This window comes from Leguminivora glycinivorella, chromosome 3, assembly GCF_023078275.1.
Source record: "Leguminivora glycinivorella isolate SPB_JAAS2020 chromosome 3, LegGlyc_1.1, whole genome shotgun sequence".
Taxonomy (NCBI): domain Eukaryota; kingdom Metazoa; phylum Arthropoda; class Insecta; order Lepidoptera; family Tortricidae; genus Leguminivora; species Leguminivora glycinivorella.
Genome location: NC_062973.1, coordinates 5,824,683 through 5,841,253, shown reverse-complemented (window position 1 = coordinate 5,841,253; position 16,571 = coordinate 5,824,683). Strand labels below are relative to the sequence as shown.

The 16,571-nt window shown below is 37.7% G+C and overlaps 1 protein-coding gene across 3 annotated transcripts in view; it reads right to left on the bottom strand.

The window, feature by feature from the left end:
* Positions 1–16,571, bottom strand: part of LOC125242556 — an 83,273-nt gene that overhangs the window by 16,642 nt on the left and 50,060 nt on the right. For all 3 annotated transcript variants that reach the window (XM_048151322.1, XM_048151321.1, XM_048151320.1), the window contains exons 3-4: positions 3,656–3,803; positions 908–1,038 (exon numbers count right to left, since the gene is read on the bottom strand). In XM_048151322.1, coding sequence (XP_048007279.1) covers positions 908–1,038; positions 3,656–3,803 — 279 coding nt within the window. The remainder of the gene's footprint in view (positions 1–907; positions 1,039–3,655; positions 3,804–16,571) is intronic.

The following is a 16,571-nucleotide window of genomic DNA, read 5'->3' as shown; positions in this document are numbered from 1 at the left end:
GTTTCCGAGCTAGTGAGGGGAAAAATACTTTAATGGGTATTTTATGAGCGTCATCCATGTTAATTTAAGAGTTAGCCATTGTTAGAGCTGCAATGTAAGAGTTAATGGAAAGATATTACATGTTATTGTTGTTTTATAGCTTACATCGCATGCCATAACCTTTAGTGTCTTTACTAAGCACATAAATGCTTTAGAAAACATGATGAGCTCGTGATGATAACAAAGTTGACCTGTGGTTAACCTACCAGCTACAAAAATCCAGCTTGTCCGGTGAGGTCTGAGGAAGCCAACTGGCAAGTCGATGTCAAATGTAGCACGCTGAACTCTGGCTTGAATTCATCAAACGATGACATGCCTAATTGAGTAATGGGGGCTATCGCGAATGAATTTGCCACTAGAGGCGCTGTTGTCGCGTGAGGTGCAAAAAAAACTACTACTAGGTACTACTGGTTTTGGCGGGCTTCGTGACATAAATTACAATTTCTTTAATTTACATGTTGAAAAGTGATCTCCTTCGTGAAATTATCGCCAATATGAATTATTTGGCGATGAATGTGAACGTTTTGAAAGCGGAATAAAGAAAAAGAGGCCTAAAAATATGATAATAAGTTATTTATAATTAATAATGTAGATATTATTCATAATAAATTAATGACATTCAGAACTTTGTTTCGGTGCCAATCTTATAAATAGTCTTTAACTTTGACAACTATATCTCTCGACCTTACACAACACTGGTGTGCAAACAAAAAAAAAACGATAGGTATAGTCCCCATTGCCCAACTTGCAAGAACTCTCCTTGTGAATCCGGGGGATCATCTGCGCGTGAGATTTTCCATTTTCGGGGACATATCAAATGTTATTTGTATATATATAGCTCGGTCCTGAAGTTGTGTCGTTATATTACCTTGTAAGAACTCTGCCTGTGAGTCTGGAGGGCCATCAGCACGCGTGATTTCTTCGTCTTCGGGAAAGGAAGGCAGGTCGATATGTTGTTCATTGTCGTCGCGCGAGTGAAGCATGTCGAACACCTCGGACCTGGAGACAATATTTTAGGTTATTGAATGATCCCCTCTAGCACAACTTGCCTTGTCGCGCGCGACTTCAAGTCGCGCTTGATGTATGGACTCGCGCGCCACAAGGCAAGTTGCTAAAGGGTCAGATGTCATCATTGAGATAGATTGGAAATATACTGACTCTAGTCTAGGCTGTCCAGACAAGCTACTGTATAAAAATCTCCACTAACAATAACTATCATGTCATCCACATGTAAAGAAATCCTTAAACCTAAGTCTTAAGATTTTTATTACTTAATACCTACTTACACCATGAAATACCTAGCTGTGCAGAAACGCTACAAAATTACATAAAACACAGGCATTATAAATTATAAGTGGAATGCCTTACATATTATGATTATTATGTAGGTACAATCGCAAAATTAACCGATTCCCTCTCCGTACCGCTTCAGCTACTTAAAACAATACACCGCTTAACAATAGTTCATTAATAATTAACACGTATCTATTAGAAAAACAATTGCATCTAACAAGAAGCGTGCAAGCGCATTTCGAAAGTCAAATCATCGTAATCAATTCAATTAAAGTGCGTAAAACGTGTTCCCGCTCGGAGAGTCCGTTATGTCAGGGACGGAGAAAGGAATCTCGAGCTTATACATAACAATGCGCTCTGAGAACTGACTTAAATGCCCTTATGTTGTCAGTGTTCTTGATCCTTCGGATTTGCGGGTATTCAGAGCGTCTGTATAACTAAATTTGCTGGTGGCAAGCGGTACATACCTATAGGTGTACCTAATAGGTAAAGTTTCTTTGGCAGGCGGGTGGTCTTGTGGTAATGACGTTAGCCGCGTAAGCTGAAGACCCGGGTTCGTTTCCCGGCTCGGCCACCATTCTCGGATGTGGGCCTTGTTGTTTTTTCTTTCGTGTATGATATCTATTTCAATTTATTTCTTTGGAAAATTTTAGCCCACTTGTATGTACAGTCAGCTGCAGAGAAAAGTAGACCCCCGTGCATACAAATTTATATGCAGGGCAGGGGGGTCTACTTTTCTCTGCAGCTGACTGTACATCAAGCTTCTGTTCTATAAATAACCACAAAATAAAAATTTTGAGAAAAACCCCGACTGCGACATAGTGGATCGATTTTCATGAGACATGGCTTAAGAACACTCTCGACTAATTAGTAATTCAGCTTTCAAACAAAAAAAAACTAAATCTAAATCGGTTCATCCGGCCTGGAGCTACGATGCCACAGACAGACACACACACAAACAGACAGACAGACAGACAAACACGTCAAACTTATAACACCCCGTCGTTTTAGCGTCAGGGGTTAAAAACAGCGTGCTGAGAGTAGACGTTACAAATGTGCGGTAGACGCGAGGACGTGAATCAACAAAGTAAACACAAGTGAGTAAGTAGCAGCTGATTGAACTTGACGTTTCCTCTCTTACGCAACCACGCTGAGATATAGAACGTTGCACTCACAACACTTGCACGCTGTACACAGCTGTATACAGTGAGTAAAGGTCATACTTATACAATACGGAGCCACTTTTTTTTTGGGACTTAACACGACATCGCGAAAAAATTTACCTTCATGAAAAAATATCAACATCAGGATGTTGTTTAGGTACACACTTTACACTTTTCTACAGGCATTAAAAAACCCAGAAAAGTTTCATTAGTAGGTATTAAGATTTAGTTGCAGGTCACATAATCATTAAAATATACTCACAACATGCAGCAATGTTTGTCTTTAGTTCTCGTGGCTACCGAGCTTAGATTCTGCACTGGTCTATGTAAATATTGTTAGAACTTATCTTTGTCACTGATTTGAGAACTGTATGCCTACGGCAATTCATGCTATATCAGCACTATCGGTCTATCGTATTAGATGTTTACCGTGAATAGTACTTAGCATTAGTGGCCTAAATATATACTTGCCTATTCGTTGTCCGACTGTCCTTACGGTACTGTCAGCGTCGCTTTAACGACGATGCCGCAGCGCTTTTCTGACACTACCACACTCATTATAGTTGCACAATGTTGGAAGCTCTAGCCACCATACTCATTCGTGATGCACTGTAGTCGCGTCGTCGGCTACTGGACCGATTTCACGTTGTTTTGAAAGGATCTGAGGTGTCAGCACATAGATAGGCAGATCCTTAGATGGCAAATCATTGTTTACTATTTTAACCAACCTAGGCCGCCGTGAGTGTGTTAATTGAAAACAAATAAATGAGTAATACTACGCGTTACTCGTACATACGTATCTATTACTAATATACTATAGTTCTATTATTCACTCACTTCCGTGGCAGACTCCGTCTTTGTAGCTAAACAGCGTGACATTACGTTTGTATTCTGAGCTATTATATAGTCTATAGCCAGAGCAACGAATCACTTGCCGACGGGTGCTCTAGGTGACGGGCTAAGAATTTCACCACTCCTTTACCTCCCGTGGGTGTCATAGAAGTCGACTTTGGGATTTGGGTTTAACAGCAACCTGTCATTGAGATATCGCAATTTCAGCGTCCTTAAACCCGTCCATTGCTACAAGTGCCTCTGAAACTTATGTAGTTTCATGTGGGTTTCTTTTGGGAAAATAGGCAAAAATGTATGCAGGTTCTCACTTGCTGACTCCGTCCTTGTCGTTCACCAGCAGTTTAAGCAGCGTGGCGTTGGCTTCTAGAGTCTTGTAGCGACTGTTGTCTTCTTCTTCTTGGGGCAAGCTGGGTAGCGTGCTATCTTGAAGGGGTGATGCGGCGAAGGTCAAGGGAGCTGTAACAATAGAAAATACTTATAAATGAGGTTGGCTTATTCAGAACCAACGAGACTTATAATTATTACTTTCATTCATCTTCTCATGGTCGTTTTATGAAAAGTCTAACGGCTCAGCCACGACATTGGTCTAAGCGCGACAGCTTTGAGCGGCGGCCATACATTGGAGCGAGACACAGAGATGGGACATTTCATTCGCACGTGTGGCTGCCGCTTACCGCTGTCGCGCTTAGACCAATGTCGTGGCTGGGCCTTAAAGAGGTGAAAGATTTTGAACTGTACACGGACAAAATCGCGGATGTGGGCTAGTAACCTGTAATATATACATACCTATATTATACATACATACATAAACTCACACATGTGTTTCCAAAAGCGTTGTTGGGCAGAGCACATGAAATTGCTTAAGTTTCAGTGCCACTCTCTTATCCCTTTATTTCTAAGACACAAACAAAATTGTGATATTTATTGCAGTGACAGAATCGGCTACATCAAATTTGAACCCATATAGTGTTGGAATCGCCTGCTTGTGCTATCTGGAGACACTGGGATAGTGTACATATGGAATCCAGAGGCCAAGTGTATTATTATAGTTTTAGTTTTTTTTTTAGATCTAATAAATAATATGTAAATGTAAATAACATAGGTTTAAGGGAATGTACACTAACACTATGGATTTTTTCCGAAATAAAATTATTGAATTGAATTGAATATACAATAGTCCACGACACGACACCCACGAGAGGAAAGGGGGTGGTGAAATACTTAACCTGACACCACATAGCATACATTTTATTAAGAAGAAATAACCCCAAATTGGCCTCTGCCCTACTAACTACGATCTGAGAATACCTACGTGGTAATACGTACCTACGATTTTTTGCAACATTTTTTGCTGTAGGTATCTCTACAACATGATCCATCATCAACACGGTTATTGAATTAGACAACACGTAAACCTTAATACAGAGATATAAGTATTATAAGATCCATCTACTTTCGTATTACAGAGGTAGTTCAATCACTCGATCAGCAATCAGTATTAAAAGTAGTGTATCAAACTAAGCATCAAGTAGGTACCATTGTTCGATAGCCGAACAAAAAATATAAGTACTTGCTTCACACTTTAAATTTGAAAGAGAACTGGCCGTGTAGACAAGATGCCAATCGTGAACGATCGGTGGTACGTAGCCAAATACACAGATGCTTACTCTAATATTGTTATTGTATTTCTATCGCTCTCGTATTGGGGCGACAGAGCCACACTGCGTTTCGATCGGCGTCTAGGGTCAACGATTGTCATTTCGGATAGAAAGAGTAACTACGACAAGGGCGGATCCAGCTTTGTGCCACGTGGTCAATGCCCAGGTGCCAGGTGGGGTGACGTGGTCTATTTATATGGCCAAACTAGGCTCCTGGGGGAGGTCATGGCCCCCATGACCACCTCCCTAGATCCGCGCCTGAACTGTACGATAGGTCCCTACGCTACGGGCACGGAGCTTGAACGATGGCATTTTGTGTACGCGCCCTTATATACAATTTATTTCGAAAAATAATTGGAGGTCACTGACAATTTTGGCGTCTTGGTTCCGCTACAATCCTTGATGACTGATGTACTATTATAGTAGGTACTCAACTACTCATACACAACAAACATTATATTACTGTGAGTTGTTGTGAAGTCACAACCCATTGTACCTTTACCATTTACCGTGTATTTACTACCAGTAAAGTACACGTTTTTATAGTCGTCTTGGCAGTAAGTAGTTAAACATAAACATGTTTAAACGTAGGGAAGTTATTTCTATAATCCTTCTACGACGGTTTACGGAACTCATCTACTTTTAATACACTTCCTGCTTGATGCATTTGTAAAATTGCACGTCATTTAAATAAGTACCTGAGCCTTGCAGTTTTATTATATGTTACTGAGTGGAGAAAATGAACAGCGCCCCCAAACGGTTACTTACTGACCAAAAAGAATAGAAATTAAAAAGTGGCAACATTGTAGTGCCGTCCCGCTCAAATGAATACGTGTGAGAAACGGAACGACACTAGGATGTTACCTTTTTAGGGTTCCGTAGTCAACTAGGAACCCTTATAGTTTCGCCATGTCTGTCTGTCCGTCCGTCCGTCCGTCCGTCCGTCCGTCCGTCCGTCCGCGGATAATCTCAGTAACCGTAAGCACTAGAAAGCTGAAATTTGGTACCAATATGTATATCAATCACGCCAACAAAGTGCAAAAATAAAAAATGGAAAAAAATGTTTTATTAGGGTACCCCCCCTACATGCAAAGTGGGGGCTGATATTTTTTTTCATTATAACTCCAACGTGTGATATATTGTTGGATAGGTATTTAAAAATGAATAAGGGTTTACTAAGATAATTTTTTGATAATATTAATATTTTCGGAAATAATCGCTCTTAAAGGAAAAAAAAGTGCGTCCCCCCCTCTAACTTTTGAACCATATGTTTAACTTTGAGTAACTAAAGTAATACTTACTCAATGATGTTTAATTCAATGTTCGTACTTCGTATGCGGCCGAATTTTATTAGCTTTCTAAGGAACTACTAAAAAGAGATAATTACCTATGCGTCAAAATATAAATACAATTATTTTGTGAAAAAGTTAGAACATCGTAGTTTAAGAGTTGAGAAGAGTTCAAACTTCAGAGTTGTTTTAACTAAGTTTTAGTTATCCACTAAATCATAAGAACATAGTTGTAGTAACATATGTAACCATTATAAATCATTTAATAATTTTAATGAACATCCTCTTTAAAAATATGGCGTAACCGAATATTCGGCCGAATGTTCGGTTCGGTAAGAGCTGAACCGAATGTTCGGCCGAATATTCGTATTCGGCAAAGTCCATATTCGGCCATATTTGTACTCTTTTTGGTCAGAATCTATATCAAGTTAAAATATTAGCCTCGATTCATCTTAATGTAATAAAAATAAATAAATAGTTAATATATTTTATTGAGCAAAAGTGTAAGTAGGTAGGAGCTAGGTAAAAACCTGTGTTACAGAAGTCAGTGTCCTCTCCCAAATGAAGTTTTCATATAAATCTAATCTTACACTAATGTTGCTTAACAGCTAACATTTTTTTTGCAACATCTACTTACTAAGTTTTTATTTATTATTCCTACTTTATTTAAGTAAATAGATATCGGTCTTGATTGTTAATGAAATAAATTACTAACACTGTGCGTTTCAATCAAAACTGATCATTGCACCAAAGTACTACCGTTAACATTTTTTGCATTCATGCTTGAGGGCCACGACCTTCTTTTCACATAAGGTCTCGCGTTTTCTCTTTAAAATAATAAGTGGGTACTTCATTCAGTATAATTTTTCACTTTATGTAATTGCATTTCTCGGGCGTAGCCACCTACAGAAATTTAAAGTACAATTCAGTTTAAATACAATTAAATAGTAAATACTTTGCTTATATTTTATTATATTTTGCTATGTGATAGGTACTAGTCTCCAGATAATTACTGAATTAGGTACTTATGGTTATAAGCTCGTGATTCTGAGAAGAATGAGCCCAAACACGTCGAGATCTGGTGAAATTCGATATTCGAGATTTTTTTTAAAAACACCCAAAAATGTAACTGAACTCAACTGTATTCAAGCATTCTAAAAGTTCAAAATACTCTAAGTATTCATTATCGTCAAAAATATTTGGAACAAGTAAACATTACTCATACACTGATACTGTCTCTATGCTTTTATTTTGAGAATAAAGTAAATATTCATAATTCGACTCTATTTCATTAGGACAAGAGTCAATATGGATGGACTTTGGAAAGAAGACATACAGCAAGTAGACAAACAGTACAAACACCTAGTTTTAATATTTATATTACTTAGACGCATAAGGTCATGTATTTAAAATATTCGTTTCTGAGGTGCGTTCCGATTATTGCAGCAAAGAGGTAATTTTGAAAAATTTCAATTTATTTTATCTAAGTATGTCTACATAATATGTCTAATGAACGTTTTAATTTTTCCTGTTTTGTGTACAGGTCCGGATTTAAGAATATTGGATTTAACAATGGTTTGATAGGGGACCAATAAATTTCATGGGGCCCCCCGGAATGCCGGCTATGTACCAAATGTCTGTGGCCAAGAGTAAGCCCATTTATAATAAAATAAAGGAGTAGGTAGGTACGTGGCCTGTTTTCGTATGTTGTTGAGGTAACTATGTTTTTCCGATTACAATGTGACTTTGTATTCGTGTAAAAATGTGTATAACGAAAACGATCCTAGTTTATTCCCGGGGATAATCATTAGTGCGAGGTATTCGTAGGCTAGTATTTTGAATTTTGAATTAATTACCTATTGCATTTGGGTGAACCAACTTTTTCTTGCCTGTTATTGCCATGGTTACGGTCCTCTGAGTCACGCTGGTTTTATGCTAAATTATGCTACTGAAATTAAGTATGCAAGCATATATGCATGTAGTCCATGTTTGTAGGTGGCAAATTAAGTAAAAGGCTTGTTAACACCAGAAAAGTGCATGTTTGCATAGTTTAAGTAGCATATATAATTTGGCATGAAACCAGCGTGACTCAGGGGGCCGTAACCATGGCAATAACAGGCAAGAAAAAGTTGATTTACCCATTTACTCAATTTCTGCATTTACCCCAATGCACCTACTCAGTACCTACTGCTACAAGTTATCAGTAAGCAAACAATCGCGACCCAATCAGTAGGTCACATCTTAACGGTGTTTAAATCCGGTTAAATTCAGTGTAACCCATGGTTCATGTTTGACATGTGTGAATTCATAATGAGATGCATGAATCATCCGTCACTGTTGAATTATATGTAGCTGGGGGCCGATTCGACCGGTTTTTTGACGGCTCGTGACATGGCAAACATGTATGGTCCGTTGAGTGATGGGTATATTCGAGGTGCCTAGGGGCACGGTCTGTGGGTAAGAAATATACGAAAATAATTTGCGATTTCTTAGTAATTTGCATTATTTTTTGTGTAGTACGAAAAACTTATCGTGTGCTTGTGTACCCACTGCCAAGCAATTTAAGGACTTCTCAATAAAGATTAACCAAGACGCAGTGAAATTTGTAGGCAGGTACGTCCATTAAAATATACATATCTACTATTTTTATACCAACATTGAAAAAGTAAACAAGGAAGTGCAACCGTTTAGAACATTATTGTACTGGTAGCAGTCTAACATCAGTATCAAATACGTCTTCAAAAACCCACAAATTTTATACTGAACATAAACTAGGCTACTCTATTTACAATACCTTGAGAAAACCTCAATGGAAAGCTTATTCCAACCATTGACGGTAAAGTATAGTTATCAAGATTCTTTGCTCGAAAGTAAAACGCGACTCGTTTTCAAGTTTACGACCGTCAGCTATCGCGAGCTATTACATGTAATTGGTTTAGTAGTCTTATCCATAATGGTCTCCATTAGGCTGTCGCCGTTTCCTTCAATCACTTAGTTTAGTGGCCTGTTTGTAGTTTACAAATCTCCACTTGGGTTGATAATGGTGGCTATAAAATTCTGCAGAACTTGCGAGCCTCACTTCGAAAGGTTTTCACAAAATTATCGAACCAGGCGACCTAGCTAAATGACAATCGTTGACGCTAGACGCCGCCGATCGAAACGCAGTAGCTACGAAAACCACATATACATATAATAAATGTATTACCGTAAGCGTTTGTGCATTTGGCTACGAAATACCACATCTCGGACACTGGCGATCAAATATGACTGAGGCGCGTTCCAAGCACACATTCTAAGCTCTTGTAGGTGAACGCGTACAAAACTTGTATGAGTGAGGAGTGAGATAATTATGACAGATCGACTTATTGACAGGCGGTGTGAGGTAACCGAGAGTGGCCATACTTGTACGATAGTACTCATTACTATACTGTGGTAATACTCTTTCAATTTATCTCACGGCTTGGTCGAGGATTGAGATTCGTTGAGTGGACATCAGTGGCGGCTGGTGAAAATTTCTGCTAGGCAACACTGAGCAAAAATAAACCTACCTTAACATTAGGTACTTTACTAGTAATCAATTTTAGGCGAGCCGGTGGGAATCGGCTTGTTTGGACCAGCCGCTTGTAACTAAATCTCCGCTCACCTTACTTATTTACTTACTTGACTAACCAACAGTATAGTTAACCCCCCTTTAAATATACCCCATAAATTTGGCCTTGTGATCGTCTAGCGTGAATAAGTAGAACCCTTCGATGTGAAACGCGATAACTTAGATCCTTTAATGAGTATCAGCTGTATTTTTGACTAATATTTAAAATTTTATTTATTTATATTTTAAAGAAGAATAAAGGTTATTGTAGCATAATAATATAGTGTTATAGAAGAGTATTTTATCAGATTTAGGCCTAGAAAGTTATATGTGAGAAAATTAATGACGTGATGAAGAAATTTTAGAATAAAAGTTAGTGAGTGTAACATACATGAAATAAATATTAAAAAATATTTTGGTAATCATCCGCTAAGCCTTATTAGTGGTCCCGGCTTGGGCAAGGGCTTGCGATACGGTATGAGACCCCTGACCTGCAGCCTTACCACGATCTTTTTAAAAACGATTCAAACGCAGAGCAGTTCAGTTTAGGTGCCTAAACTGAGCGTCTCAATTTGCTACCATGACCTCCAATGTTCAGAGTCGAAACTGAACCGCGTACAAGTGAATGAAAGACCGATATTGTCTTTGGTCCGCAACTGAATCGTTTTGACAAGAAAAGGATGACGCTATAGGAATCGTATAAATCTATCTCGTTTTCCCCTTGTGACGTTTGATCGTTCGAAAACCAGGAACGATTACTAATTTTTAATTTTATTTTATTCTTAAAACTGGAAAAAGAAACATTTAAAATATTTAAATGTAAAATTCACAATAATTACAATGATTTTGTGTAAAATATCGTGTCTTTTTGAACAAAACTATAAATAAATGATAAATATATATATAATAACAGTTCGTTAAAGCTTATGTTTAGAACATCGCGCCCTTGACTAGTAGGTAATTAATAATAAAGTTTTTAATTTATGTATTTGAAGTGCTGTGCTCGGCTATAGAACTCGCAGTGTTTGGATGATATTTTAACAAATACGTAAGTCATTAGTATTTGTAGGTAGCTCACTCGTGTCTAAATTTAATGTATATCGCTAAGTTATGCTAGACCTAGTTGATTCCTTAGCCATCCTAGGCATAGTTTGTCGCAAGTGTTAACATGACTCCTTGCATATCGACTAAAAAAGGATCAGACTTTTTCTCGCTCTTTTTGATTTGCGTTTTTGCGAAAGTTGCGAGATCATAGGGCACTCTAAAAATGTAAAAACGTGTAGTTAGTTGGAATAGTTGGTCCGTAAATATTACTAAACAAAATCATAAAACTTTATATTTTATTATCGAATCGGTAAGGATCGAAAAACCAAAATAATAAATTAATCAGGTGATGAAACTAGCTTTAGTTATATTTTCCATCTCCTACTCCTTATAAAAAACAAAAAACTATTTAGTATCGCTAGTGTTACAACAAAGCGATTCAGAATAATGCGGTAAGTGAGTAACTTTTTATGAATCGCTAAATTTGACATTCCTGCGATTCAGTTTAGGCTCAAGTGGCATGTCATGGTACGAAATACACTTGAGATGAGTGAATGAAACGGCTGGGACGCTTATCGCTCGCTCGATCGAAATTTGATCGCAATAACAACGTCGTGGTAGAAAATAGCGACGCAGTTCAGTTTAGGTCCTAAACTGAATCGCGTTAAGAGATCATGGTAAGGCCCCTGATCAAACCACTTTATCAGGATCCTAAGCAAGTAAGCCTGAAGGGCTATCTATCTACGAACTAACCCCCTTTTTGTTTTGTCTCTTTTTCCCTAGCTAAACCCCCCTTTCTCCAATACTGCTAATAGACCATAACTTCTCGATCTTTCTAATGTTTTATCGAAACACCGAGCAGTCGCTAACTTTTATAAGAACTAAGCAAGTCTACTGACTTTTCTAAGCTTTTGACTTTCCATCAGTGGACGGCGCTCGCATGCCACTGGGCCCTATAACAAACCTATGCTTTTTATTCCAAAGAATAGTTTGTTTCTCTAACCAACTTGATAGAATTTACCTTGAAAAACCAGTTAGCAACACTAAGTGTCCCGCAGCCACACCGAAAAATCAGAAATTGCTACAACAATTATTAATTTCACTCAAATAAATTAAGTAATAAGAGATTTTATAAATTACCAGTTTTACCACATATTTTAAGATAGTAAACACCACATTTAAAGTCCATTTAAACCATTTAAATTATTTCTCCACAATACACGTTGACCAATTATATTCCAAGACCAATCATAAAAGAACTCTACTTTCATAGAAATAGTGTGTGACTTTACCCTAGTCCTATCGTTTTCCCTACTCTAGCATATCTGAAACAAAGACCGTCACTTACCATAGATCTAATGTTCAAAATATGCACAAGTGTATCCCTACCATAAGCTGTACAGTTCAGCCAGCGAAGCTGAGATAGGCAACCTATAGGCTTGAGTTCTGATCCCCCCCTCTGCTTTTGCCCGCAGGCTAGGGTAGCAGAGAGTAGATCGCCCTATCCGTGTATATATCCAGTATTCTAGGACACACCAGTACCAGCCACATGAGAGACCCAGCTGCGATCAACTTTACTTAGATGTGGATCGATCACAACCGAAATCCCCAGCGACCAACGCCAGCATGGACTAGAGCACCGAGTAAATAAATATAAATATATATAGGACCCCAGCCTCAAATACTGCCGACTTCAGTGAGCAAGGATTACTCCTAATGTCTTTCGTCAATCGTGAAAGTCCTCACTTCCATCTAACAGTTGGACTCTTTGAGACCGGTGAGAAAGTACGCCTTTTGTAAGTAAATAAAGACGCCCAAGCCTCCACTTGGAACAAAAAGACTCCTAAACGCCTTATGTTTAACAGCCGCAAGGTATAAAGCGCTTAGCCGGACAACAGTCTGTCACAAACAATGATCTGGCTTATAACTTTCACAAAATAACCCCATAGAAAATTACTAAATTCAATTTTACTGACCAACTAAACAAACGAGTGAAGTTTTCTTTACAAGCTATAATCTAAGCTTAGTTTTGCAAGAATTACTCCCTACAAAACCAAACACAGACTTATCTCCAAGCACCAGCCATACATCGACCCAGTCTTTGTATTGCTTGACGGCACTCATGAAACAAAGCACAGAAAACTTCACTATACACATCAATTTAAATGTAACACTACACTATAAATAGAACACTAAAATAACCCCCAACTGACAGTAAAGCAATTCCACCACAGGTCTAAATTCAACTGTACGACGATATTGTCCCCGCACAATCAAACAGAGACACAATTTCAAAGTTTACAATCACCCAGAATAACTTCCAAGTAAAAACAAACAGAGAAATAATAGCAGAACAACTTCACTCACCAGTATAACACACGAAAGCCAGAGACACTGTTAGTCTTATAGATATTTTAAGAATGCCCCGCGTCAGCTCGCCCCGACCCTTTTATAGCCTTTAATCCAGACATAATACGGACTGCAGACGTTTTGCAGACATACCGTGGACTGCAGACGTTTTGCAGACACAATGCAGACGTTTTACAGACATAACGCGGACTGCAGACGTTTTGCAGAAACAATGCAGACGTTTTACAGACATAACGCGGACTGCAGACGTTTTGCAGACACAATACAGACGTTTTGCAGACATAACGCGGACTGCAGACGTTTTGCAGACACAATACAGACGTTTTGCAGACATAACGCGGACTGCAGACGTTTTGCAGACACAATGCAGACGTTTTACAGACATAACGCGGACTGCAGACATACCGCAGACACAATATCGACAGAAAGCCATTAACTTGCGCACATAAGAAAAAGATCATAACTGGTTTGTTTACTAAGCCGTATGCCTTAGGCATTATTGTCCAAGACAGCTCAGCACGTACGTTTTTGCTTCTCAATAGTAACACCTGCATGACTGCACGTGTTTTAGAGAGAGACAGAGCTATTGCTATTGATACCTATGTAGTCCAATAGTGGAGTGTTTCGTAAATATTTTTACGAAAATAATTATTATTTTGTGAATGATTGTTTAAATCAATTTAGTAAGTAACTTCGCAATGAAAGATCACATTTGTTCCTAATTGTTACATTGAATGATATATTCAGGGAGTATAATAATCAATATTAGTCATTATTACCTATCTGACTTGTAATTGGAACCAAGACATAATATCGGAACGCTATGCAGTTGAAAACTGTCAGTGTCAGTATTTCGTCCATGTGAACGTAATTTGTTGATAAATACGTTTTTCCAACCTGTTTTACATTAAATAATAGTGAATTTTATTAGTGATGACGTACCTAAACATGTGATTAACCATCAAAGATATTATTTGTTAAAATATTCAATGAAATCCCGAAGGAAATATGCACCAAAAAGTTGGTCAAAGAAAAGTTGATTCGCCGTAAGTTTTATATGTAATAACGAGTCCATTTCCTCGTCATAGACGCTTGTTCTGTTACACGCTGCTGGTGGACATACATTACATTCACTTTCAGTTCAGACAAGACAAACATTTTTCGGAAATCTAATTAGAGTGGTTTTCTGATCATATCATAATTCCATAATCCTGTCTGGAGCTGGCCTTTGCTGGGAAAGCATTTATGTTATGCCCTAGATGAAACGAAGATGTTCGTTAGTGCGTTAACCGATCCGATATCGGATGTCGGATCGATATCCCATACAATACAGGCGCCATCTTGGATTTTTTCTATTGAATTCCTTCCGACATCCGATATCGGATCGGAAAATGTGAAAACGCACTTAGGTTGATGAGTTAATGTCAAATCAAATCAAGATATTATCAGACTGAATAGGCTTCCTGTTCTTTATTGGACGAATATTGTTGTTTTTGTTTTGTTAGTCGACTCTCAAGTTTTCTTGCAAGGTATTGCGGAAATGTATTTCGTATTGCGATACACTTTTTACGCCATTCGCCGCGGGAAAACTTACGGGACTTTATTGTTTAACAATAACGTGAATTGCAGTTAATTACAACATTGTTTGCTGTGTTCTCTTAGCTTAGCGAGTTATGCCTACTATATTTATAATTATTTTGTCGCGTTCTCATCTTTTTGTCCTTAATGCGTCTAGGTGTCTTAGGTCCACTGAATGATATCGAGTTTCAGCGTACCAACAGTATTCTCTACTTATCCATACTAATATACGTGTTTCACTTAACACTAAAAACCTGAAAACAGTTTGTTCAGAATCGAGAGTAGAATCGATTGAGCTATATCTTGATGGGGGTAAAATTTTTATTTAAATTAGTATTATTCGTTATTTTTTACGTGCCTATTCTATTGTACTCGTAATACAACATTGTATATATCGCATTGCTAGAGGTTGTTTACCTTTTTCAGTATTTAGGGGTATTAATACTGGCTGGTTACTTGAACGATTATTTTTTCCGCTACGAGTTTGACGTCATAACAAATGGAACTCGTACCTAATTACAACCTTGTCATTTTGAATATTGGGTTTAAATTGGCTTACTGCGATTACCTGTCCAATTTGAAGTTTACTGTGACAAAGTTTTAAAGTGTTTTACAGTGACATCTTAGCTGTCTATTGGGACCGTGCGCGACGACACGCCACGTGACAGGTGACCATTATGGACAATATTGTCGCCGCTGTTAAGCGAGAAGTAAGTAAAAATTGTGAAAAAATTAATGAAATCTTGTGTTATTTTACTATATTAGACAATTTTTATCGCCAATAACATTAAAATTGTTGTTTTCAGTGAGAAATTAACAAACTGGTGACTAAAACGGGGTTTCGTGCCATCGCTCACGAAATCATTTTCCAACCTAAGACGATGAATAAAGACAAGAAATTGGTGCTAGCTGGGCATTTTCTAGAGATTGAAGACTTTTTTACACCATTTGTACCTATGTGCAATAAAGTATAAATAAATCATTGGCTTTTGAAATAGTTGATCAGTTCACTGCTATCCTGTCATTTTCATAGGCTAACTATAGGTATTATATAAGTATCATTGCAGGGTACAGGGTTTATTGTAAAATAAAAACAAACTAGCTATAATAACGTTTAATTATAATATACATTACATAAACTTGTTTCATTTACTTGAAAATATTGGAGGTTTACCAGATATCACATCAAATACAATCATGAATGCGATGAAATAAGTTCTCAGGAATTTTATTTAAAATGTGATAAGCCTTCAGTGGATGGACTGCTTCTGCTTCTATTGTTCTCGTGCTCCTTCTTCCCATTGAAACCTCGATATTTACGCATTTTCGTCAATCTGTTTCGATTTGTAAACAGGAGCACAGATGAGGAAACAAATAAAATTATTACCGAACATAACTGAGATTGGCTTCCACGTCGGCTTTTCTACCTCCAATAAAATTTGCACTATAAATTCACCGTAAATTCAATTCAATACTTGTATCAAATGATTACGCACTTTAAGTAAAACTTTAGAGATTGGACGACACTTTTCTTCTTACGGCAACTATTCACTTGAACGGTGGTTTCGTTTCCACCACGGTCTTGGAAATAGCTAGAATTTAGTCGCTACTTTTCTTGGAGTTATTACAATTCGCCATAACAAATTTTACTGGGCCCGTATTAAATTTATCTCAAAAACGACATGAAAATGTTTAC